Source organism: Phoca vitulina, unplaced genomic scaffold (genome assembly GCF_004348235.1).
Source record: "Phoca vitulina isolate PV1807 unplaced genomic scaffold, GSC_HSeal_1.0 scaffold71, whole genome shotgun sequence".
Lineage (NCBI taxonomy): Eukaryota > Metazoa > Chordata > Mammalia > Carnivora > Phocidae > Phoca > Phoca vitulina.
The window spans coordinates 11,706,078-11,731,165 of record NW_022589774.1 but is presented as its reverse complement, the minus strand read 5'-3'; the positions used below and the strand labels follow the sequence as shown (position 1 = coordinate 11,731,165).

The window sequence follows — 25,088 nt, the reverse complement described above, 5'->3', positions numbered from 1 at the left end:
TTGCTTCTCCCATCCCACCCCACCTGGCCTTCACTGAGTAACTCCTTTTCATTCTTTAGCTCTCAGGTTCAATGTAACCCCCTCCAGTAAACCTTTCTTAAGGATTCCCTTTATAGTGTACCAAAGCCGTTACTCCCAGCTCTGTATTCCCATGTTAAGTGATAGGTACTTATCAGACTTAAGGTGATCGACTGCTTGTGTGTCTCCTCACATGAAGAAGTCTCTGGAAGCAGAGACCGTGAACGCAGTGCCTGGCATACTGTGGAACTCCAAAAATAATTGTCAAAGGAATAGCTATTCAGAATATTGACCCCTGGATGTTCTATAGTACCCAGGGTTACAGAAGAGCCTAAGACATGGTCACAGTGCTTTTCTGAAAGGACTGTCTAACTGCTTCTTGCCACCTTTTCACACATCACCTTCTATTACGGATCCTTGATACTTGCCACGATATCCTCCTAAGGAGGTTTGGAATTAAAGGGGTAAGATAAAGGAACTAACATATAGCTTCCTGACTAAAATGAATCAGCTCTCTGTGATCTTACTCATAATAGAAACAACTCAAACCTGACTATTAAAATTCTTTCCTAAAACCTACATTCTCATTTTGTACCACCTTACCTGGATTAAGTTTTCCCTGGAACTTGAATCACTTTCTTGATGCTCATGATGGTTTTTTCCTTTCCACTCATGAACAGCCTGCTTAGACGTGGAATCTGAAAATAAATGTTCACTTTTGTGCCTGGTCAAATTTAATGAAACTTGGGAGCCTTTGAGGCCTTCTTTTTTCTCCTGCTTAGACTTTGACTTGTTGGACTCTAAACTGAAGACATTTTCTTCTACAAGCTTCTGGAGGGTATCATGGGATTTTACTGGGATTTTGAAACTGATCTTCCTTCTTCTAGATTCAAGGGGTTCCTTAATTATCTTGTTGGAATTATAATCCTGAGAAAAATGGATTCTCTTGAATTTCTCTGAAACACATTTTTCAGAACTGTCCCTAAATTTCTTGTGCCTTTCTTTCTTGAGTTCTTTCACCTTCTCCTGCTGAGCGAGTACATGAGGCCATTGTTTTTCACTGGCCTGGGCTTCAGTTTTAGGTTTTACATCTTTGGCCATCTTAGGACTGCTAAGGTTTTTAATTCCATGGTCAGGTTGACTCCTAACATTTGTCAATTTATTATCTTTAAAATCTACACATTTACTTAGGTCTTTTTTAGTTCCATGTGAAGAAGGACTCTGTGAAATAATTTGATTAGCATTTGAATATGATACTTCTTGGAGCTTAACAGGGCCTTGGGATGAAGAATTGATTTTTGGTCTCCTTCCTGGAGGGTCGGTTTCTACATTCAATCTGTAAAGCAGCACAGAAACCCAAGTTACATTGCAATTATTCGTAATTATACATAATATTGCACTGTATTATTTCAGTTAGGAAATGACAGAACTGGTCTGATTCAACTTCATAAAAAATAAGAAATGGCTACATTAAGAAAGAAGTGAAAGAATTACAAATGGTGTTGGCATAATTGGTCTATTCGGACAAAAACCAAATTTACAGCTTTATATAATACCATGCAACATAAATTCCATATAGATTAAATACTTAAGTGCAAAATAATTACCATAATTGCTATACTTCATATTAATCCCTTAAAAACCATAGGGGGAAAAAGGGAATATTTACCTGATTTCTTAATACAGAGCTTCCTAAACTTAAGAGTGGTGGGAAAAATCACAAAGGAAAATAATAAATGTAAATGACTATTTATAGGGAAGCCTGACTAGCTCAGTCGGAAGATCATGTGACTCTTGATCTTGGGGTCATGAGTTTGAGCCCTACGTTGGGTGTAGAGATAACTTAAATAAAATTTTTAAAATAAATAAATAAATGACTATTTACTTTAAAACTTTAGCATATTAAAAAATGAAATTTTTAGAACTAGGAAATGGTATTTGTTATATATGTGTATTATATATCATGTTATGTTATATATGTGTGTGTATTATATATATTATAAGGTTTATTTGCCTTAGTAAATGAAAAGCTCATCAAAAAGGACTGACTCTAGAATAGGACGTAAACAGAAAATTGCTAATGAGAAAAAGGGATTGGCTAATAGATATTTGGGGGAAAAAGTTTGACTTCCCTAGTAATCACAGACATTCTAATTATAACAGCATACCATTTTCTTCTAATCAAATTAGCAAAGATTTTAAAATAACATTAAATACTGGCATGGGGTTGAAAAATGGACCCTCTCATGGTAGAAATGCAAAATGATATGAGTTCCACAAAGGTGGGGCACCTGGGTGGCTCAGGTGGTGAAATGTCTTGATTTCGGCTCAGGTCACTGATCTCAGGGTGGTGAGATTGAGCCCTGCATCAGGCTCAGCATGGAGCCTGCTTAATTCTCTCTCCCTCCCCTTCTGCCCTTCCCCCCAACTCCCCAGCTTGTACGCACTCTCTCTTTCTCTTAAAAAAAAAAAAAAAAAAAAAGGAGTTCTACAAAGGAATTTGATAAGATAATTAAGAATTCTAAAAATGTTCATATCCTTTGACTTCCTAGTAATTCCCATTTTAGAAATCTATACCAAGGTGAAAAAAATTAAAAATGGACTAAAATCTTTTTTTAAAATTTAGGATTATTTATAATAGCACAAAGTAAGGTAACAGGGTAAATTCTAAAATTTTGGAAATGACTAAGAAATATGCCATTCTACCAAAATGATAGAATATCATGGTCATTTTAAATGATGTTTATGAAAGTTTTCAATGATCTAACAAAACGTGTTGATATAATATTAAGCAAAAATCAAGCAGGGCACAAACCTGTATATATAATGTGGTCTCAACAATTTAAATAAATACAGTAAAAAGTTTAGAAAGGAATATGCTAAAATGTTAGAAGTAGCAATAGCTAGAGGTGATATTTTCCTGCTTCATAAAAGTAGATATTACTTTGTAGTCAGAAAGAAAGGTGAAAAAATTTCAATGAAACACAATGCATTAATTTATATCAATAAATCCTTGAGTGCCTTCGAAGTGCCTGTCACTCTGCTAGGACCTGGAGAGGCCATGGAGGACACATCCAATAGAGTTCTGACCCAATTAGCTTACAGTCTGGTGGGGGAGAAAGAGACACTAAACAGCTGATTTCTCAAATAATTATATGAGCAAACTACAAACACCTCAGAGTTTTTATAGGGTTTCACCTGGGTCTTCATCGGATTTTATTTTCTTTCCATTATTATTTAACTGTTAGTAAATAATGATAAAACAAAACTTGAAATTTTAATAGGGCTTTGGCTTCTAATAGTATAGCACGTTTAAGATGTCAACTGTATTAAAGAAAAACCAGGAGAACAACACATAAAACATAACTCAAAAATATTAATGGGACCCTGTAGTTCTCTGAGCATTTTCATATTCTTTTTTTTTTTAAGATTTTATTTATTTATTTTTGTGAGAGAACGAACAAGTGGGGGGGGGGCAGAGGGAGAAGCAGACTCCCCAATGAGCAAGGAGCCCAATGTGGGACTCGATCCAGAACCCTGGGATCATGACCTGAACTGAAGGCAGACACTTAACTGACTGAGCCACTCAGGCGCCCCTTCATATTCCTTTTTATTTGTTCTTCACAGCAACCCTGTGCTGCATGTTTTTTGTTTTTTGGGTTTTTTTTAAAGATTTTATTTATTTATTTGAGAGAGAGTGTGAGAGAGAGCATGAGAGGGGAGAGGGTCAGAGGGAGAAGCAGACTCCCCACTGAGTGGGGAGCCCGATGTGGGACTCGATCCTGGGACTCCAGGATCACGACCTGAGCTGAAGGCAGTTGCTTAACCAACTGAACCACGCAGGCGCCCTGTGCTGCATGTTTTATAGCCATCTATGCGCCATGGTCTGTAGGGTTGGAATTAATGAAAACTCAATACAATACCTTTTAAAAGACCAACAAAATTAAATCTTAAAACTACCTCTTATCAACTAGTCTTGCAAAATACTAGATTGTGATAAGGCAGTTTTATATTTGCAACCCAAAATACTAAAGTTCTGATATCTTTTTAGATATAAGTTAGACATGGAGCAAATACTTATTTTTTTTAAATACTTATCTTTTATGAATGACAGTATAAAATCAATATTCAGCTAAAGTTGAAACACCATCCTAGACGAACTCTTGTCATATAATAAGTGTGAAATTTTGTCAAAACTTTATTATTAGACTATGTAAAAATTTAGTAGCCATTTTAAAATATGATATACTTCAGAAACAATTTCTCAACACTATCAGCTGTTAGACTGCTCTGTTGGTCATCATAATGTTCACTCAGGATACTGAATTATATACTTACTTTCAACTTAACTCAATTGAAGAATAAATTACTTTTTGGCTAATTCTGCCAATAATGGGTCTTGCTCGTGGCAATTTTGCCATCTATCTAATAGTAACTGATGCAAAACCTCCCACCTCTTCAATTCCTGGGCTTAAAAAGATTTGGTCAACAGTGATGATGCAACTTAGTGAAGAAATACCACAAACTGAAAGTGCACTGCTCAGAGAAATGCTTTCTGAATATTTTCAAAAGCATACTTAAGATTGTTGCCCTTAATTTAAGAAACAAAACAGATGAACATAGGGGAAGAAGGAAAAAGATGAAAACAGAGAGGGAGACAAAGCAAAGAGACTCTTAACTATAGGAAACAAACTGAGGCTTGCTGGAGGGGAGGTAGGTGGGGGGATGGGATAACTGGGTGATGGGCATTGAGGAGGGCACATGATGTGATGAACACTGGGTGTTGTATGCAACTGATGAATCACTGAACTCTACCTCTGAAACTAATAATATAAGTTAATTGATTTTAAATCAAAAAAAAAAGATTGTTACCCTTGCTGATATTTTCATTGCTAATACATCTATATGTACTTAAACCACGGATCGAGAATTGTGGTAATGGAACGATATAAGTGGCTTTCAGGATGACAAAATTCTGATTTTTCATCTGCACCTCAGCTTTCACTGCACACCAATTTTGGAACCATCCCTAGAGCTGAATAGGGAGATTTTTACAGAAGATGCCATATACCATAAAGAAATACTTATAACCTTGAGGCAAGTAAGTTTGTTTACTTCTCCAATGAATAAACAACAGCAGCAAATGAACCACATTCTCTGCAGGCAACCAATGGTTGTTAGAAGTTCTGCACTGTTGATACTGATGTTTGCAAAAGCACAGTAGGACAGCTTTCTTTTGTCCAAGCAACCTTTTCAGTATATAATAGCTCCTATCCCATATTGTTTAAACACATGACAAAGCAGTTTTAAAATATCTTGTATGCCATATAGTTTGTCTTTGACAAAAGAAAATTTCACTACAAGTTTTATCTAGAGAGCTTACCAATAGCTGAAAGCAAATATTCAGATAGTAACAATAAATCCAAATGCCACGCCTTGTTCACATCACTGACGTCCTTACTCTCAGTAGATATGATGATAACCCACACAATGGCATGATCATAGATCATACATGGGTTCAGGAATGCAAAAATGCTGCAGTAGGCATTTGACTATTCAGTGTTGCAAGAGATGAAGCCAAATAGCAGATTTGGAATAAATACTGAAGCCAAGGTGCACTTCATTGCATCCTTGGAATAGTTTAGATCCTATTCTCAAAACAATTCAACAATATTGTTGTTTCTTCTTCCCAAAGACTATGTGGACAAGTCTAGGGGAGTAGTATACATAGATCAGAAGTCTATTCATTCCCTTATTCGTACATAGAAAATCAAGGGCTAGAAAATGTGCCCTTAATAAGGCTAAAGGTAACTAGTGAAAAACCACACAGTGTTTTAGAACTTAAAAAAAAAAAAAATACTAGGATAAAAGGCATTAAAAATCCATTTTGAAAAAGTTTAGAAACTAATAGTCAATGTAATGTGAAATTTATAACAGAATATACTTCAACAGATAATAATATAGGAGCAAAGTATCACAAAGAAAGAGGAGGAGATGATTCAAAAACAAAAACAAAGAAAAACCAAAAGAAAAGCCAGAGGCAGGTTGAATTTTTTGTTTTTAGCAAACATTGACTAAGCTTGTCTGGGAAGCAGAACTTTTATGTATATATTTAATGCCATCTTTATCATTTTCTCATAACTCCTTATTTTTAGAGAAACTATGATCTCATCAACTTTTATCATACGTTATACTTTATATTTATTTACCCCATTAGTGGCAAGAAATGCCTTCACCACAAAGTTCTCTGAAATTTTTATCCAAGAACACAGAAATTAAAGAAAAATAATCCCCACTATTCCTACCATTTTTCTCCAAGTTCTCTAGTTGTAGCCATATCCTATGTAAATAACACAGTTTTAAAACCATAACAATTCAATAATTGACATATTCTCTTCACAGGTAATATGTAATTTATCTTTATAACATTTTTAAGCCAGCCACATAACTTCTTCTATTATTATTTGTAACAGAGTTATGTATCTTATAAGGGTGTGTCAAAATCAAATCACCAGAGATAAAAATCTGCATTTACTTGAAAGTGTTATTTACATAGCACAGAATTGTGATAGACTTTTTATTTCACTCAACTTTTTATTAAATTTACACTAATATTAAGAAAATTCAATAATCAGGGGCACCTGGGTGACAGTCTGTTAAGTGTCTGCCTTTGGCTCAGGTCATGATCTCGGGGGTCCTGGGATCGCACCCTGAGTCGAGTCGGGCTCCCTGCTCAGCGAGGAGTCTACATCTCCCTCTGCCGCTCCCCACCCACCACTGCTTGTGCTCTCTTGCTGTCTCTCTCTCTCTCAAATAAATAAAATCTTCAAAAAAAATTCAGTAATCATAACCTGTGCTACAGCTAGAAATATTGGCATGAAATCAGTACTAATCAAAGTAAACAAAAAATTTTGCAAATCAAAATATTTAGTCTCACAATTCTAAGCCCCCCAAAGTAAAAGATATCAACAAAAAGGAGGAATTTACCTTTTCAGTTCTTGTCTTCTTTTTACATCACAGTACAGAATGTCTGTGTGATCTGATTTCTGAAAGAAAAAAAAATGTCTCATTTAGGAAAGAGAAATTGTGCACTGACATATAGTTAACAGGAGAAAGAGACTGGGAGACAATATATTTTTCCACATCTATGTGTTACTGAATAGACTGACACATTTATTTATTTAATCTTTTTAATAATCCTGAGACAGGTATTATCATCATCCCCATTTTACAGATAAAGTACTCAAGGCTCAAACAGAGAAAAGTATCTTCCTCAATGTTACACAGCAAGTCAGCAGCAGAGCCAGGATTGAAACAAGCTCTACTATCTCTACTCTCCCAGTCTGTCTCTCCATGTGCTCTGGGGATACAGGCCTAGGCACAAAAGAAGTAAGAGAGAAATAGGATATAGTCCTATTTAAGTCCTGTCCTAAAGACTTAAAGAATAGAGAGAAGACGGATATGTACGAATAATCTAATGAAAGGACATACCTAAGTGTCAAAGCAGTAACAATAAATTGTAAAAGAGTTCAAAACACCAAGGACCAAAAGTTGGAACATACTTAGGAAAAAAGATGGACAAAATATATGCTAAAGATTGAATACAGATTAACGAGTAAAAGAAAAAGGTTTTCTCAGCTAAGAAAGCTTAGGCATTCTAAGAAACTGGAGATGACTAGTGTAAATTCAGCAGAGAGAAAATAAACCAGCCTAGTTAGAAGCAGAAGGGCTGTTTTCAGGAAGAAAAAAGAAAACTGGCTAGTTAAGGTGTGACCAAATTTAAGAGGTCTGGAATGACAGATTAAAAAGTGATTTTTCAACAGACGAGAAATATATTGAAACCTGTGTTTTAAGAAGGTTAATATAGAAACAATAAATTGAAACAGCAGTGTCATTATACAAATACAAAAACAAACAAATCCTTAAAAAACCGAATTCTGCATTCACACAACTTTCACAACTACTTTCTCTTATTACCCCCGACCGCGTAGCTATCCCGACATACACCTAACTTCAACTTGAATGTCGTGAGTACTTCACCAACCACCCTAGCTTGCACTAGCTTAATGTCTTTTTAATTATTTGCATGACTCTGGACTTGGTTCTGTTGCTATTAACAATCTGGTGTCCTTGGACAAGTCACTTAACCTCCTGGACCTCAATTTCTGAATCTGAAAGCACAAACACTACATATCTGCCTTGGCTACCTGCAAAAGATATTATAAAGCCAAATATAACCATATATGGGAAAAGACTTAAAAACTCTCTTAATATTTGCAAATGCCATAACAGATAAAGGGCTAATATCCAAGATGTATAAAGAACTTATCAAACTCAACACCCAAAAAACAAATAATCCAGTCAAGATATGGGCAGAAGACACGAACAGACATTTCTCCAAAGAAGACATATAAATGACCAACAGACACCTGAAAAAATGCTCAACATCCCTTGGCATCAAGGAAACAACAAAGAAAGAAAAAAAAATGTATCATTTAGGAAATAGAGATTGTGCACTGACATTGTGCAATGAGATATGGTATCTCATTGCACTGAAAATTGTGCAATGAGATACCACCTCACACCAGTCAGAATGGCTAAAATTAACAAGTCAGGAAACAACAAATGTTGGCGAGGATGTGGAGAAAAGGAAACCCTTTTCCCATTTCCCACTGTTGGTGGGAATGCAAGCTGGTGCAGCCACTCTGGAAAACATTATAGAGGTTCCTCAAGAAGTTGAAAACAGAGCTACCCTACCACCCAGCAATTGCACTACTAGGTATCTACCTCAAAGATACAAATGTACTGACCCGAAGGGGCACCTGCACCCAATGTTCATAGCAGCAATGTCCACAATAGCCAAACTGTGGAGGGAGTCCAGATATCCATCGACAGATGAATGGATAAAGATGTGGTGTGTGTATACACACATACATACACACACACACACACACACACACACACACAGGAATATTACTCAGCCATCAAAAGGATGAATATTTACCATTTACACAGACGTAGATGGAACTGAAGGGTATTATGCTGAGTGAAATAAGTCAATCAAAGAAAGACAATTATCATACGGTTTCACTCATACATGCAATATAAGAAATAGTGCAGAGGATCATAGGGGAAGGGAAGGAAAACTAAATCGGGAGAAATCAGAGAGGGAGACAAACCATGAGAAACTCTTAACTATAGGAAACAAACTGAGGGTTGCTGGAGGGCAGGTGGAATGGGGGATGGGGTAATTGGGTGATGGGCATTATGGAGGGCACGTGATGTGATGAGCATTGGGTGTTATATGCAACTAATGAATTACTGAACTCTACATCTGAAACTAATGATGTACTATATGTTGGCTAACTGAATTAAAAAAAACCTCTCTTAATTTATATCCATGTTGTCTAACCCCACATGATAGGGTCTACCAGCACAAAGAAATAACTTGATAAATGCTTTTTGGTGAGTAGAAGGAAGGAAGAAACCAAACACTGGTTTTCTTTCTGTTGGCTATCACAAAGTATAAAAGAAAGAGGGGCGCCTGGGTGGCTCAGTCGTTAAGCGTCTGCCTTCGGCTCGGGTCATGATCCCAGGGTCCTGGGATGGAGCCCCGCATCGGGCTCCCTGCTCAGCGGGAAGCCTGCTTCTCCCTCTCCCACTCCCCCTGCTTGTGTTCCCTCTCTCGCTGTATCTCTCTCTGTGAAATAAATAAATTAAATCTTTAAAAAAAAAAAAAAAGAAAAGATGAGTAGAAAAGTAATGGGGGAATTTATATCATAAACCTTCTAATTACACATTAAAACTTTAATATAAATAATACCTAGAGTTAGTTACAGTATACACTCACCAGTCTTCTCTTCTCTGATGAAACAGACCTTACACAGCAAGCTGAACTAGTAGAACTTGAAGTTTTTTTCTCTGTCCTATCCTAAGAATGGCATTTGGAAAAAAGGAAAGAAAAGCACAAAATAAAGCACAATATAAGACAGTGTTATTTAATCATTGTTATCATAAACTAACATTCTACATTCATAATAAACTTCAAGGGTGGGGGGAAATGTTTAAAGGCACACAAACTTTGGTAAGAGGGAGGGAAACTCAACTAGAAGGAAGACTCAAGTAGAAATCAGAAGATCTAGGCGCTCCTGAATTAGAGATGAGGTAGGACACAGGTGCTACAGCAGAAGGTCAGCTGACAGCTCAGATAAAGGCGTGGGGAGGAGGCATTGCCATGGTGGAACTCAGTCTTCTACAAAGCAAAACCATATATCCAGTCATTTCCCAGGGGATCCAAAATTCAGTAGACCCAGGACAAACATATTGTGAGGACCTACCGTGTATCAAAGACATTCTAGACGGTGGGGACAGATTAATGAAAACACAAAAGTCCCTGCCCTCATGGAGGTTAAAATATCGGGCAGGAATTTACAAATAAACAAGTAATATATTTAGTGAGTCAAACAATGTGCTGGAAAAAAATAGAGCAGAGAAAGAGGGCAGGAAGGGCTTGGAGGTGGGCATGGAGGCAGCTGCAATTTTAAACAGGGTAGTCAGGAAAGGCCCCACTGATAAGCTGACATCTGACTGGAGACCTGAAGAAGTGAAGAAGAAGCCATGTGAATATCTAGGGAAAAAGTTTTCCATTCAAGGGCAAAGCCCCTGAGGCAGGAATGTGCCAGGATTTATTGCTGGAATAGTAGCAAGGAACCACAAAATGCAGAAAGCAATGGGAGAATGAGAAGGCCAGATGGGGAGGGCCAGTTGTTTTCTTGGCCCCAGCTAGGACTTCAGCTGTTACTCTGGGTGAAGTGGGAAACTACCAGAAAGTACTGAGCAGAGGAGTGACATGATCTGACTTACATTTTAATAGGATCATTCTGGGGGCTTGCTGAGAAGAGAACAATGAGAGGCAAAGGTGGAAGCAGGGAGATAAATTTGGAAACTACTGGAACAATCTGGGGAAGCAAGCTGATTGTCTGGATCGTTGTGATAGCAGAGGAGGTAGTCGGACTCTATATTATCAAGAGAAAGCTGATAGAATTTGCTGATAGACTGGATGCAGGTAGGGGATGACAACCAAGATTTTGGCCCAACCAAATGAAAGAATGGAATTGCAATTTCTAAATAGGGTAAATGAAGCCGGGCACTTGAAAGGTTATAGTTTAGGAAGATGAAGAGGAATCAGCAAAGGACATTTCGAAGCAGTCACCAATGTAAAGGAAAATCAGGAGAATATGGTGTCTCAAAAGCTAAGTGAAGAAAATGTTTCAAGGAGAAGGTGCAATTGGCTATGTCAAATACGGCTGATGGGTCAAGTCAGAGGAAGTCTGAAAATTGACCGATGGATTTAGCAACATGGAAACCACTGCTAGCCTTGATGAAAGCATATTTGGAGGAGTGATGGCCTGAAAAAGTCTGATTCAAGTAGGTTAGGAGAGAATCGGAGGCGAACTGCAAACGGCATGCCAATTATTAGTGCCAAATTGGGGAATATATAAATCAAAGACACCATGGTACTGTATGGCCATACTCCAGGGTCCCCTTTCCAATTATCTCTATACTTGGGAGGCCAAATTAGTAATCAGAAAGTTAGTAAGCAAAGAACAAACACCAAAAAGTGTAATGATCCCTAGAATACTTTATCCAGGTCGTCTAAAGACCTTATGAACTCATCTGCTAGCACAGAAATCACTTCCACAGGGAATATTCACCTTTGCTAGACTTTAGTCTCTCATTGTGGATGGTATTACAGCATGAACCCTAATTCTGATGATGCACTATGCAGACTATTCAGAGAGTTTATAATAAAACTAACTGCAGGGGGTGGGGCGCCTGGGCGGCTCAGTCGGTTAAGCATCTGCCTTAGGCTCAAGTCATAATCCCAGGGTCCTGGGATGGAGCCCCACATCAGGCTTCCTGCTCAGTGGGAGGCCTGCTTCTCCCTCTCCCACTCCTCCTGCTTGTGTTCCCTCTCTCGCTGTGTCTCTCTCTGTCAAATAAATAAAATTTTTTTTAAAAATATTTAAAAAAATAACTAATTGCAGGGGGTTTTTTTGTTTGTTTTATTACATCAGTCACATTGCACTCTTGCGTCCTGGAAACAACACTCAGCTCAATTAATTGAATATCCTAAATTTCATCTAGTAAAATACTTCTTAAGGCAGTGTGAGCATGCATTCCCTACCCTTAGCCTCCCCTGCACAGGATAGCCCATTCTGACTGATGAGCATATAATCTTATTCAATGCTGAGTAAATGACAAAGGCGATGTGCAAAAAGGTCTACTGGTGAGTTATTTCTATGTAAAGGAGAATCTGGGGGACCTAGAGTCAAGTCAGGAATGCCTAGGCAAATTACTTACGTAAGCCTCAGTTCTGGCATTTGTATAATTGGGATAATAATGGTACCTACCTCATACAGTTGTGAGCAATCAATAAAATAATGCGAGTAAAGAATGGGGGGTGGAGAATGGGAAAAACAAATTACTTCTCCTGGGTCAGAAGGGCAAAACAAAACATTTACATATCTCATTTACATATCTCATACACATCTACATAAAACTGAGGGGTTTTTTTCATTACATAAAAATGAACTGCAAAAAAAAGGTATCTTTGGGTCAGTAAATCAAAATTCTTACTTCTACGTCAAAGTTGGGTGATGCAGTGGTGCCTTTTCTCCGAGACTTCTCTTTTTCGCCACAAGATTCTCTGTTGGACATTTTGAAAAGCTAAAATAAAAAACACATTAGGTGTTTTTGTTTTAACCACCATCACAACAAAATACATTAGAAATTAGTCTTCTTTCAGTTTTATAAAGACTGGAGTTTTACAAAATGATTTCCATCTTATAACCATTCCCAAGACAACAGGATTCTCTCATTGTTCCACTTTATTTCACTTACAGTCTCCGTCATAATGATCTCTTCCTCTCCTTCAATTTCATCTACCACCTTTTTAGGAATGACCTCTCAAAACTGTGCCTTTAGCCCTGACCTTCTCTCTCAAGCTTCAGATCACCATTTTCAACTGCCTATAGGACTGCTGTATTTTGCCCAACCTATGCCTCAAAATCAATTCATTCTAAGTCTTTATTTTCCTGACACACCCTCCATTCAACTTAGTGTGTAACAGAAGAATCCTGGGCTGGAATCGAAAGGCCAGAGAATGGGAACCTCATCAGGTCTGCTGGGACGGGAAGATATAAAAGGAGTCTAGCAGCAAAGCCCAAAGGAGAGTTTATTGCTGATAGTGACACATATGGAAACTATGAATGTAAGAAAGGCTAGAAAACAGGCAATTGCAAGTACTCATGGTCAATCGTGACCACAGTAAGTGAAGTCCTATGAAAGAATGATCAAATCAAACTTTTAGAATGGTTCGATGAATATAAAGAGAAAGAAAATGCTGACAGCTAAGAGAAAAGCTAATAATAAAAATTAATTAAAGAATATTTAATATAGACTTCTAAGAACAATCTTAATTTACCCCAAAATTTTGCTTTGTAAGATAATGTATGGCAACAACTGAATTCACAGCTGAGCTTCCAGATTAGAGGAATAATCTTCTTTTCCCCTTCTTCTTCGAAGGATTCTATTCCATGTTGGGGAAAGGTACAATAAAAAATAATAATAATAAATTCCATGAAATGAACTGTTTAGAGGCAACGTACTACTTATGTTAACTTCTACAATTTAAACTGATCCACGTTCATCTTACGTTGTTGCTTTGAATACAAAATAAGGCTAAATTTCAACCTCTCACCCATAAGCCAATTGAAAAAAAAATCACTGCAGATAGTGGACCATCAGAGGAAAAACACATATATGTTTACCATGACAAATGTTTTATAATAGTGTGAAATTCGTGTTGACTTCATGAAAATCAAAATATCAACTCAAAGGGGAGACTTCCTGAGTTGGCCAGCCTCCAAAGTGGCTCCTGATGATCTCTGCTGCCTGGTAATTACACTCTCAGGCGAGTCCTCTCATACTAAATAGCGCTGGCCTGTGACACCAATAGGAACTGCCATATGGCAGTATGTGGCTGGGTCATATAAGACACTGTGGCTTGTGTTTTTCTCTCACTCTAGGGAAAGCCAGCCACCATATCATGAGGACAATCAAGTAGCCCATGGAGCTGCCCACCAGCGAACTGAAGCCCGCTGCCAAAAAAGAACCAACTGCCAGGCATGTGAGCGGGCCAGCTTTGAAGCTAATACTGCAGCCCTAATCAAGCCTTTGAGTGGAAGCTTCCCTGGCTGATATCTTCACTGCCACCTCCTGAGACTCAGAACCAGATCCACCCAGAAAGCCACTTCTGAATTCCTGAGGCACAGAAACTGTGAGGTAATGTTTATTGTTGTTTTAAACCACTAAGTTTTAGGATAACTTAGGCAGCAATAGATGAATAATACAGTCACTTAATATAATCTTCAAACTTTGAAGATTCCTTTTTTTAGAATGTCTCAAGACACAGACCATGCTTAGAAATTCTTATTAAAATTCCCATAGAATCCACACGCTAAAATCTAACCAATTTTCATCTTCCGGTTTCCAGCTGGTGTTAAATAATGAGACTGATACAGTGAATCAAGTTTTCAATTAACCATCTAGCTTTTTGGAAATAGAAAAAAAATCAATGATGCTTTGATGATGCATAAATATTATTAGCCACTACTCATTCTCGTAAATTATAACGTGTTATTTTCCCATTTTTAATTGACTGTTAAGAGCAGTGAGGCAGTTATACATTCAGGAAAACTAGTTAAAAGTTGGGGTGGGGGGGCGCCTGGGTGGCTCAGTTGGTTAAGCGACTGCCTTCGGCTCAGGTCATGATCCTGGAGTCCCCGGATCGAGTCCCGCATCGGGCTCCCTGCTCTGCAGGGAGTCTGCTCCTCCCTCTGACCCTCCCCCTCTCATGTGCTCTCTCTCTCATTCTCTCTCTCTCAAATAAATAAATAAAATCTTTAAAAAAAAAAAAAAAAAAAGTTGGGGTGGGGTGCGTCTCGGTGGTCCGTGGGTTGAGCATGGCACTCTTAGTTTCTGCTGGGGTCCTAATCTCGGGCAGGTGGGATCAGCCCGGCCTCCAACTCAGCGCTTGTCCAGGAGAGTCGGCTTGGGATTCTCTCTCTCTCCTTCTCCCTCTGCCCCCCTCCCCCCACTCGCGTGCTCTCTATCTCTTAAAATAAATAAATCTTTTCTTTTTTTAAAGTTGAGGTTGAAGGCATTATGAGGACTTTAGAACTGTAACTCACTAGGGAAGGAGGGGGAAAAAGCCTACATGTACACTTCCTAACTACTGGGGGGGGGGGGGGGGGGGGTTGGGAGGTGGTAACTAATTCTGTTACACTTTCAAAGTGCCAAATAATCACACTTGCTCTCACCTGGGCTCCGAAACAAGCAGGAAATAAATAGGCCAATGATATAGGTAGGCATTAAGTATCAGCTTTATGGACCAGGAAAAACCCAGCTGGAAGGGTGAGTCTCCTAACTAAGACTAAAAGGGGCTTCCCTCTCCTTCCCTGCTGCCTATAACATTCGGACCAGTCCCGGGAAGAAAGAGCAGCCAGAAACCTCAAGTTTTCCTGTCTGCGCCAGGGGCATGAATGCGTGAGACTTAAATTTAAGCAGGCCGGAGAGTAAAGGGAAGGGAAGTACGCGGGCCAGAGGACTCTCTGGCAGATGCCGTGTGGAATCTGAATCGCATCAACCAGGTGCCGCAAAGCTCAACACACTCAGAGCTGTGGTTATTAAGTCTAACTACAAGCGTAGGGCGCGCGCACACACACACTTCTCTACCCACAGAACTCCTACAACCACAGGGCAATGCTGATGATAACAGGAATATGTAGGTTAAAGCAAAATAAAGACAAAAGGAGACGTGTTCAGGTCACGGTGTGGATGAGGGTGCGAAAGTAAGCGCAGAGCCCGATTCCAAATCAACCAGACTAGCAGAGAAGCTCCTTAGCTGCTCGTAAGCCGCCGCGGCCCAGGGGCTCCGCAGGAAGAAACCAGACTCTCGCTCTGAGCGAGAGGCAACTCCAGAGGCAGAGCCGACCAGAACCACACCCTTCACTGAGCGGACTCAACCCCGGATCCGCCTACAGAGTCGCCCCGCCCAGGCTTGCGGGGCCTCCGGAATCCTCTGACCGGCTGGCCACCCGCTAGGGTACCGGAGGGAGAGAGGTGGGAACTTGCCCAGCAAAACGTCAACTAGCGCCCCAGTTGCCTTACCAGTGCCCGCAGCGGTGGCGACTCCGGAGGCCCAGACCAAGAAAAAGGGTCCCCCCTGGACCCGATGCTCGCTGGGAAATGTAGTCCTGCACTCGGACCCAGACTACTACTCCAACGCTCCGAGTGTTTGTTTAGCTTTGCATTTACTTCCTCCAAGGACTTGGAACTCCGGCTCCGCCCCAGCTGGCGCGCTGCACCCTGGGTATTGTAGTCTTGATTCGCTTCCTTGGTTGACGGCTGGAACGGAGACGCACCGTGGAAGCGGAACTCTCTTACCTCATTGGACGCCGTCCCCATTACGTTTCTGCGCAGGCTGTGGTGCCGTCGTAACGCCTCAGGGAAAGGGAAGCGGACGGGACTGCGAATTGCTGCCTCTGGCTTTTTATTTTTCTGCTGACAGGATTTGGTCACTGGTTCTTCATCTTTTGTCTGTTGCACGCATCCAGCCCTTCCCATTTGCTTTCCCACTCCTTGGATCCAGCCCTCTGGGCATTCACGCCAGTTCTCTCACCCCGCCGTGAGCCCCTCCTGGTCCCCGGGCGGGCCTGGCACGGAGGCGGTAACTATGGAGAATATGGCGGAGGAGGAGCTGCTAACCCAGGAGAAGGAGGAGGTGGAGGTGGCCCAGGTCCAGGTCCCGACCCCGGCCCCGGACTCGGCTCGGGTCCCAGCTCCGGCCCCGGATTCGGCCCCGGCCCCGGACTCGGCTCCGACTCCGGCCTCGGCTCCAGCCCCAGCCCCTGCCCTGGCCCAGGCTCCGGCCCTGTCCCCGTCCCTAGCCTCTGCCCCTGACGAGGCTGAAAGCAGTAAGTGCAGGAGGCCTAGATCTTTCTGCCGCAGAAGAAGCGAGAAAGTGCGCCTTGCTGGGGAGTAGGGGAGGCCCTTCTTCACTGGGATGGTTTAATGGGGAAAGGCAGGTTTAGGGATGTGGGGGGGAGGAAGGAGGGACCCGTGTAGTGGGTAAAGCGGGTACAGAATGGGAGAAGGCACAAACCTCGAGGACATCATGGTGAAGGATTTGTGGAGGCCAGGAGTGCTGCAGATAAAAGGAAATAATGAGGTTGAGGGCTTCTTCGTTAAAGGGGGTCTTTTTCTGCTACGAAGATAGAAGTTACATTAATTTGGTAGTTTCCCTCTCAACCCCGTCTGCCATGGTTCGCTAAGTCCTTCAAAATGTGAGATGGTAACCAAGGCAGCCTGTTTACTGTAGTAGATCCTAGCTGCCAAGATTTAGAAACCATTGCTATCAACTAGTTTTTATGCTCGATATACACAAATAGATGGGTTTTTCTTATTATTTAATTTTCTTTAGCAGCTTGCTTCCAAAAAGAATTTGAGGCTGATAAGTAGTTTAAGAAAAGGTCGACTAAATTATGGATGTCTTCCCTCAGTCATAAATACCAATTGAGTTTTGCACTCCGTTCCATCAGAAGTGGACTGTTGAAAATTAATAGCCCGTGTTATTGTGCTAATGTATGTGCTTGCATGTTTTCTAAGTGGTGATTTATTGGACCATAAAGAGAAACACTTAAGAATCTTCTGAACACTTTTAGGTGTAAAGTCTAAGAAAGTTTTTTTAAAAAATTACTTTGTGGTCCATAAATTGACCCTTATGCTCTTTCTAAATTATAACAAAATAAATTAATTCATTTTCTTTGCTACTTCTAGGACAGTTGCGAATTTAATATTTATACAACACTTGGGTAGTTGTAGTCTGATAGAGTTACTTTGAAGTTTTAAAGCCTCATAAAAATTGTTATAGTAGATTAAAGAGTAGAGCTGACTGGATCTCAGTTTCCTCATCTGTAAATTATGGGGAAATTAATTAAATGATTTAAGTCCTTTTCAAAAAAAAAAAAGTACAGCTGATCACAGAAAAGACAAAGAAGGCGTGCCTTAGGTATGCCTCTCCTCATATAAGCTCAGAGCTTGTAGGTGCAAAATAAGGACAATCGTTTCTTCACCCACAACTGGGGGGGGGAGGGGGAGGCGGTGGTACACTCTCCTGAGTAAGTAGCCTCCCTTCCTCACCTCTAGATTGAATTTGTTTATATTAATCAAAATTGGTTCAGCAACTTTAGGGAATGCGTGCTTTCTCCACCTCCCCACCAGCAAGAATGTTAAACATAGTTTGGGAAGATACATATTCCACAATTTAAAGTATGTAATTTGAAGAATGTATGATGTTTGAGAAACCTGAAAAATGCATTACTGGGGCAAATATGTAATGATTGAGAAATCCAAAATGCATTAGAAATATGTATTAATCACATTTTTAAAAATTATTTTTACGTGGTCTAGTTAGTCCTTTGAAATCAGTCTTAACTAGGCAAGATGAAGATGGCATATCTGAAATAGAACTGAAAAATGAGGAAAAAGTATCAGAAGTTGTAAAAGAACCTCCTAGCATCTTGGATTCATCTGATTTAACAAGAGGTTTGCCTATTGACTTTGGGATTATTAGCATGTTACAAAAAGTTTGAGTGATATAAGTACAGATTGTCTGATATCTACTGTCTTGAAACAGAAAGTGATTTGAGAGGTGTACATACATAGGCATATCATGAATCTTTAGACAGATCTTTGAGAGTTTTAATAGTGGACCACAGGATTTTCATTGTTCTCTTCTAACTTACCAGGGCCGTCTCTTATTTTGTACAACTTAGAATGATCTCAGTAAGCACAGGCTGATATAGTACTATATAATTTCACATAAACAGAACTTTGAACTTTGGAAGCCAAAAGCCTTTATGATTGCAAATTCAAAGGATTGATTTGTACACATGGATTCGTTGCCTGAATCTTGCGGTCTCACCTAGCAATTAAGTTTTTGCTCATAAGGGAAAAGTTTTGCCTATTATAGAAATTACATCTTATTATAAAGTCATTTGAACAATACCTGGTATGACAAGTTAAACGATAAGATTTGTTGCTCTTTGTTTTTCTCGTTTAAAAATGAGGTAAAAATTTGTCTTTTAATAAATTTCAGCAGTAATGTCTGATAGTGCTGAATTCCAAAATTATTGACTCCGTGTGCTACTGCATCCAAAAAGACCAATGATTTTTTTAAATTATTTAACAAGCCATAGTGCCTGCTGTGTGCAAGATACTGTACTAGGCATTTAACCATTACAAAAATGAGGAAGTCATATCCCCTGCCGCTTACTGTTTATTTGTGGGGGAAACAAACAAGGACACAAATTATATAGAAGGGTGAAAAAAAGGAACTGGGAGTGAAGCTTGGAAAGGAATAGGCAGGAAGGTAGCAATACCAAGAACAGAATTTAAAAGGTTTTTAAGGTTCTAAACTGTATAACCTAACTGAATAATGAGTACTAGAGAGCCTTATGGTTTACCATCATCTCCTCTCTGGTTGGGGATCTTTTCCTGCCAATTTTCAGCTCCTAGTCTTCTTGTATTTGTATATTCAAGGTCCTACTTTGTAAACATTACTTTCCTTTGGGTTATGGATATTCAGGTCTCTCCTTAAAAGGAAAGAAAAAGCACCACCTATCTCCTTTTTTATACTGCCACACTTTTTGAAATAATCTATGTGATTTTCTATACTTTATTTCTTCTTCCAATCCCATTTGTATTCTGGAACACCTCACTGAACCTTTTTTCTTTTTTTTTGTTTTTTTTTTAAAGATTTTATTTATTTATTTGACAGAGAGACACAGTGAGAGAGGGAACACAAGCAGGGGGAGTGGGAGAGGGAGAAGCAGGCTTCCTGCTGAGCAGGGAGCCTGATGTGGGGCTCCATCCCAGGACCCTGGGATCATGACCTGAGCCTAAGGCAGACGCTTAACCGACTGAGCCACCCAGACACCCCTGAACCTTTTTTCTTAAAGATCACTGGAGACCTGCTGAATACTAAATCCAGTAGTTTTCTGTTGATTTCTACAACTATTTGCGATACTTAGTGTTGAACAGTTATCTTTTACATTCTCTTTTTTCTTGGCATCTGCCTTATCTTGATTCTCCTTGCCATTTATTGTTTTTGAATCTACCCTCCTGATTATTTTTCCTCAGTGTCTCTTACGTTACCTACATCCCTCCATATGTCACTTCTGAATTGTAACTATTTATATTAATCAGTAGTGGGTTCAGTGGCATTAGGGAATGCATCCCCCATGCCCATAATCAAGAATATGTTAAATATACTTTGGAAAGATTTATTCATATATTCCAAAGTTTACAAATATGTCATTTGAAGAATGTGTAATGTTTGAGAGAGCTAAAAATATGTTACTGGGACTGGATTTTGGCCTTTTTCTTCTCTTTTTTTCACAATGTTTTTTTCCTTAGGCTTTCTTCAACTCCTAGTTTCACCTACTGTGTATTTATGATTTATATCCCTCCTGACTCCAAAAACAACTCAACTGCATACTGAACTTGAGGATGAGTATGAGTAGTACATCAAACACACTATGTCAAAAACTAAATTCCTTTTTCTCCTTTCCTCTTCTTTTTGCCAAAAATGTTTTCCTCTTCCTTTATTGGTTAATGGTACCATTATTCTCAACCGTATAAACTTGAAATCTTAAGAGTCATTCTTGAATGCACTCTTCATTCATGGTTATTTCTCACACCCAAAGTTCTTTTTTTTTTTTTACCATCTGTTCTGTACCTTTCTATTACTAACTTCTCACCTCCGTTATTGATTTTTGGTTCTACAGCCAGACATAACCTGAAACGCATTCAGATCCTACCATTCACTCCCTCAAAAACCTGCAAAGACTTCACATTGCCGGAAGAGGACAGTCCAGACTAACTTACATAGAATTTAAGCCTTTCATGATCTGTACAGTTTTGGCTGTTTGTTCTTCTGCCACCTCCATTCTCCAGACATACTACATTCCAACCAGGGGTGGGATAGAGGTGGCTGTATTTTTTTACACCTTATGCTTTTCATGAGATTACTTCAGTTTATAAGGCCAGCCACCAAGTCTCTGCTTATTGAAATTCTATTCATAGTCACAGTCAAATGCCATTTCTTCAGTGAAGACATTCTCAAAGACACTTGTTGGAATTAATTCCTCCTTCCTCTGTATGCCCACATCATATTACTTTACCCCTAGTATTCATTTCATCCTGCATTGTATTACAGTTAGTAGGTAACATAATATCTCTCCTGCCTGTTGAAAGTTCTTTTTTTTTTCAAGATTTTATTTATTTATTTGACCAAGACAAAGCGAGAGAAGGAACACAAGCAGGGGGAGTGGGAGAGGGAGAAGCAGGCTTCCCGCTGAGCAGGGAGCCTGATGCAGGGCTTGATCCCAGGACTCTGGGATCATGACCTGAGCCGAAGGCAGACACTTAACGACAGCCACTCAAGTGCCCCTCTTGAAAGTTCTTTAAAGATAGGAAGCGTGGCTTATGTTTCTTACTTCAGCATTTTGTACAGAGTAAAAACATTTTTTTGTAGAATTATATTGAATAATTAGATAAAACTTTAAAGGTGTGAAGTTAGCGTTGTTCCCCAACTTTTTGCCTTCTGAGGCACGCTTGTCATTTTATAGGCAGAATTGCAGCAGTATTCCCCATCTAGGCACTGGGCACGATGCTACAGGAAATAAAAGTGGAGTATCTGTGACGTGATCAAATAAAAACAGAACTGGAATTCAGATTGTTAACACATAATCTTCTAACTCTTAAAATTTCCTTTCAGAGAGACACATCTCAATCCAAAGGCAGCTTGCTGATCTAGAGAAGTTAGCCTTCGTAGCTGAAGATTTTGACTCTGCCAGTTCATTGAACTCAGATAATCTTGATGCAGGTATTTCCATATTTTTTGGGTTTTTTTCCCCCTTAATTTCTATTGGCTTTTTGTCTTTCAACTCATGAAAATTTGCTGAGAGTAGACTTGTTTATTGCCACTGAACTAGAGCAATAATAAAACTTTTTCATTCAGGAAATTGGTAGCCTTCTACATTCACAGGTGCTGGGGACAAGTTGTTTCACAGTTCCTCAAGGAAATTACAATTTCATGGATATATAAGGACTGTGTCTTCTGTAAGTTAGGAATTGCATTTAGCTATAAGTAACAGAAATCCAAAAAACAGTGCCTTTAATAACAAGAGGCTTATATTCGGTCATGTAAACGAAGTCCCCAGGTGGGCAATTTAAGGCTGGAACAAGAGTTCCTCATTGTTGTCAGGCCTCAAGCTCCTCCAGCTCCTCTCTTACTGTCTTGCCATCCTTAGTGCTTGAATCCCATCCTCAGTATCACTTCATGGTTTTTTGAAGTAAGCAGAGTATATTGAAAAATTAATTTTGACTCTACTTGCAGTGTGCTATATGTTAAAGATATTTGTTGGATTAAAAATTAAGCGAGTTGCTCATTATTTTTGTATATTTTTATCGTTTTAAACCTGAATTTGAGATTTTAATTTTTTTGTTACTATCAAAGTTTTTATTTGAGATATATTACATTTCTGATTAAATAAGACTTCTATTTTTACAATCCATAATCTTTTCATGAATAAAGAAGGAAGAACTTAGAAATTCACTAATAGGATACGGTGGCTCTAACCATGCTCCCTGGCCCAGAATAGCAGTTATCTGGGATCCCACTTACTCCTTTCACTCCTTCCATTTTTCTTACTCTGCATGTTCACTGTTTTTGTTGCTGCCAGAGCAGGTGCTTACACTGTCTGCCCTGCTCCTGCCTCTCTGCGACGGTGACAGGTACTGCCTTCTCCCCTGTCCAAAGTACATAGTGATGCTGTCTCTCGCAGGCATTTTGGCTGGAGGGATATCATGTACTTTATCACTTTCTCATTTTCTCTGTTCCCAGTGGCAACAAAGATATCAGCTAGCCCCAGAGAGGAGAGTTTTAGGGTAAAAAAATCAATCACTGACCATGTGCTGATTATTAACTACTACCTGTTGAGGCAGAGGTGACTCTCCCTAATGTTAACATAGACATTATCTGAGAAGTATGTGTGTTGGGTGGAGAGAGTCCCCTACTACTTCTTTTGTAGCTAAATCGAGGCATTAATAGTCTATTCTGTGTTTTATTGGTTCTTTTTTTTTTTTTTTTTTCCGGTCAGGAAACAAACAGTCTTGTCCATTGTGCCCCAAGGAGAAATTCAGAGCTTGTAATAGCCATAAGCTTCGTCGTCACCTTCAAAATTTACACTGGAAAGTCTCAGTTGAATTTGAAGGTTAGTATTTTTGTGCTTGCTAAAAAGTAAATGAGTCAAGATTTGATAGAAGTTTTGGAATTTTATTGTGAACATAAATATTTTCCATTTAAAATTATGAGGGATTTGATGTCCTTTTAATGTATTTCTTCGTAAATGACCATGTAACTCTCTAGGCAGTAGATGTATGTTGCAAGTGTAGTTTACTCTAGCAAACATTTTTAAGCATCTGTTCTATACTGGGTACTTTGCTTGGTCCTGGGGGTCCCCATAACTTTTTGAACTATGTTTTATTTTTTTATTTTTTATTTTTTTTATTTTTATTTTTAAAGATTTTATTTATTAATTTGACAGAGAGAGCGAGAGCGGGAACACAAGCAGGGGGAGTGGGAGAGGGAGAAGCAGGCTTCCCGCGGAGCAGGGAGCCCGATGCGGGGCTCGATCCCAGGACCCTGGGATTATGACCTGAGCCGAAGGCAGACGCTTAACGACTGAGCCATCCAGGCACCCCTATTTTTTTATTTTTTTAAGATTTTTATTTCTTTATTAGAGAGAGAGAGCAAGCACAAGCAGAGGGAGAAGCAGGTTCCCCGCGGAGCAAGGAGCCCAATGTGGGACTCGATCCCAGGACCCTGGGATCATAACCTGAGCCAAAGGCAGAGCTTAACCGACTGAGCCATCCAGGCGTCCCTGAACTATGTTTTAAAAAGCTATACTTTTTCTTTTATGTTAGAACAACTACCATCTGACACATAATTTTGAAAGCGTAATAAATGCAAAACAAAATAAAATATATGGTATGAATATTGGAAAAAAAGAAGACAATGTCTTTTTTTCTGCTGATGGCTTAAAAAGATGAGACTTAGTAAGAGTAGTGGGATATAAGATAAATATTTGAAATCATAACCTTTCTCTACTCTATATAAATGGAAATTAGAAAAAAGGCACCAATTACAGTCGTGACAAAAATGACACAATTTGGGGGACTAAATTTAATAAGAGGTCTCATAAAGAATAAAATTAAAGAACAGAAGATGAGATCTTACCAAGTAAGAAGACTTCCTAGATAAAATCAATTATTAGATTCTGAGAGTGAATTATATGAATTATTACAGCATTTTTGGAAAGAGATCTCGCAACATTTTTAAAATTTAAAATACACTTATCTCTCCACCAGGTACTCCCTCTTTTGGGAGTAAAAGAATCAGTTGATAAGGATAGATGTACAAGAATATTCACTGCAGCATTTACTTAGTGACAAAAACTTGAAACTAAAATAAAAGAGGGTTGGTTGACTGTATTATGGTGTATACATACCATGAAATATTATGCTGCCATTGTAAAGAGTACATATTAGATCCATACTAGCTTACTTGGAAGGATTTCCACTATAAACTGCTATTGAAAACAGCGTGTGTGTGTGTAAGATTTTATGATATTACATTTAGATAAAAACAAAAAATATCTCCCAAAAAAAGCCCTAAATATCCATGTTAAGCATATGCATACTTATATTTGCATATGATTTTGTGAGCATAGGTGTTGCTAAGTGTGGTTATCTGGAGTTTTAACCAAACTGGATGAAATAGCCAGTATGAGACACCCAGAAAAGAAGTCAGAACTATCTTCTTAGTAGTACTGGTAAAAGGTTATCACTAGTTACTTAGGGAAAAGGGAATTAGAGACTAA

General features: G+C 39.1%; 2 protein-coding genes across 5 annotated transcripts in view; one reads left to right on the top strand and one right to left on the bottom strand.

Annotated features, from left to right (window-relative positions):
• The window catches only part of SWT1 (SWT1 RNA endoribonuclease homolog), a 101,274-nt gene extending 84,473 nt beyond the window's left edge, over positions 1-16,801 (bottom strand). For 2 of the 4 annotated variants that reach the window (XR_004297960.1, XM_032393058.1), the window contains exons 1-5: positions 16,252-16,800; positions 12,658-12,747; positions 9,869-9,949; positions 7,006-7,064; positions 622-1,354 (exon numbers count right to left, since the gene is read on the bottom strand). Coding sequence is in view for 3 of the 4 variants with exons in the window: in XM_032393058.1 (XP_032248949.1) it covers positions 622-1,354; positions 7,006-7,064; positions 9,869-9,949; positions 12,658-12,747; positions 16,252-16,707 (1,419 nt within the window). In the remaining variant the exon portion in view is untranslated. Of the gene's footprint in view, positions 1-621; positions 1,355-7,005; positions 7,065-9,868; positions 9,950-12,657; positions 12,748-16,251 lie in introns of all 4 variants that reach the window. The other 2 variants (XM_032393056.1, XM_032393057.1) reach the window with 1 other exon arrangement.
• Positions 16,733-25,088, top strand: part of TRMT1L (tRNA methyltransferase 1 like) — a 53,627-nt gene continuing 45,271 nt past the window's right edge. Inside the window, exons 1-3 of the mRNA XM_032393059.1 lie at positions 16,733-17,057; positions 21,923-22,030; positions 23,307-23,420. Of these exons, the coding sequence (XP_032248950.1) occupies positions 16,817-17,057; positions 21,923-22,030; positions 23,307-23,420 (463 nt within the window). The 5' untranslated portion in view covers positions 16,733-16,816. The remainder of the gene's footprint in view (positions 17,058-21,922; positions 22,031-23,306; positions 23,421-25,088) is intronic.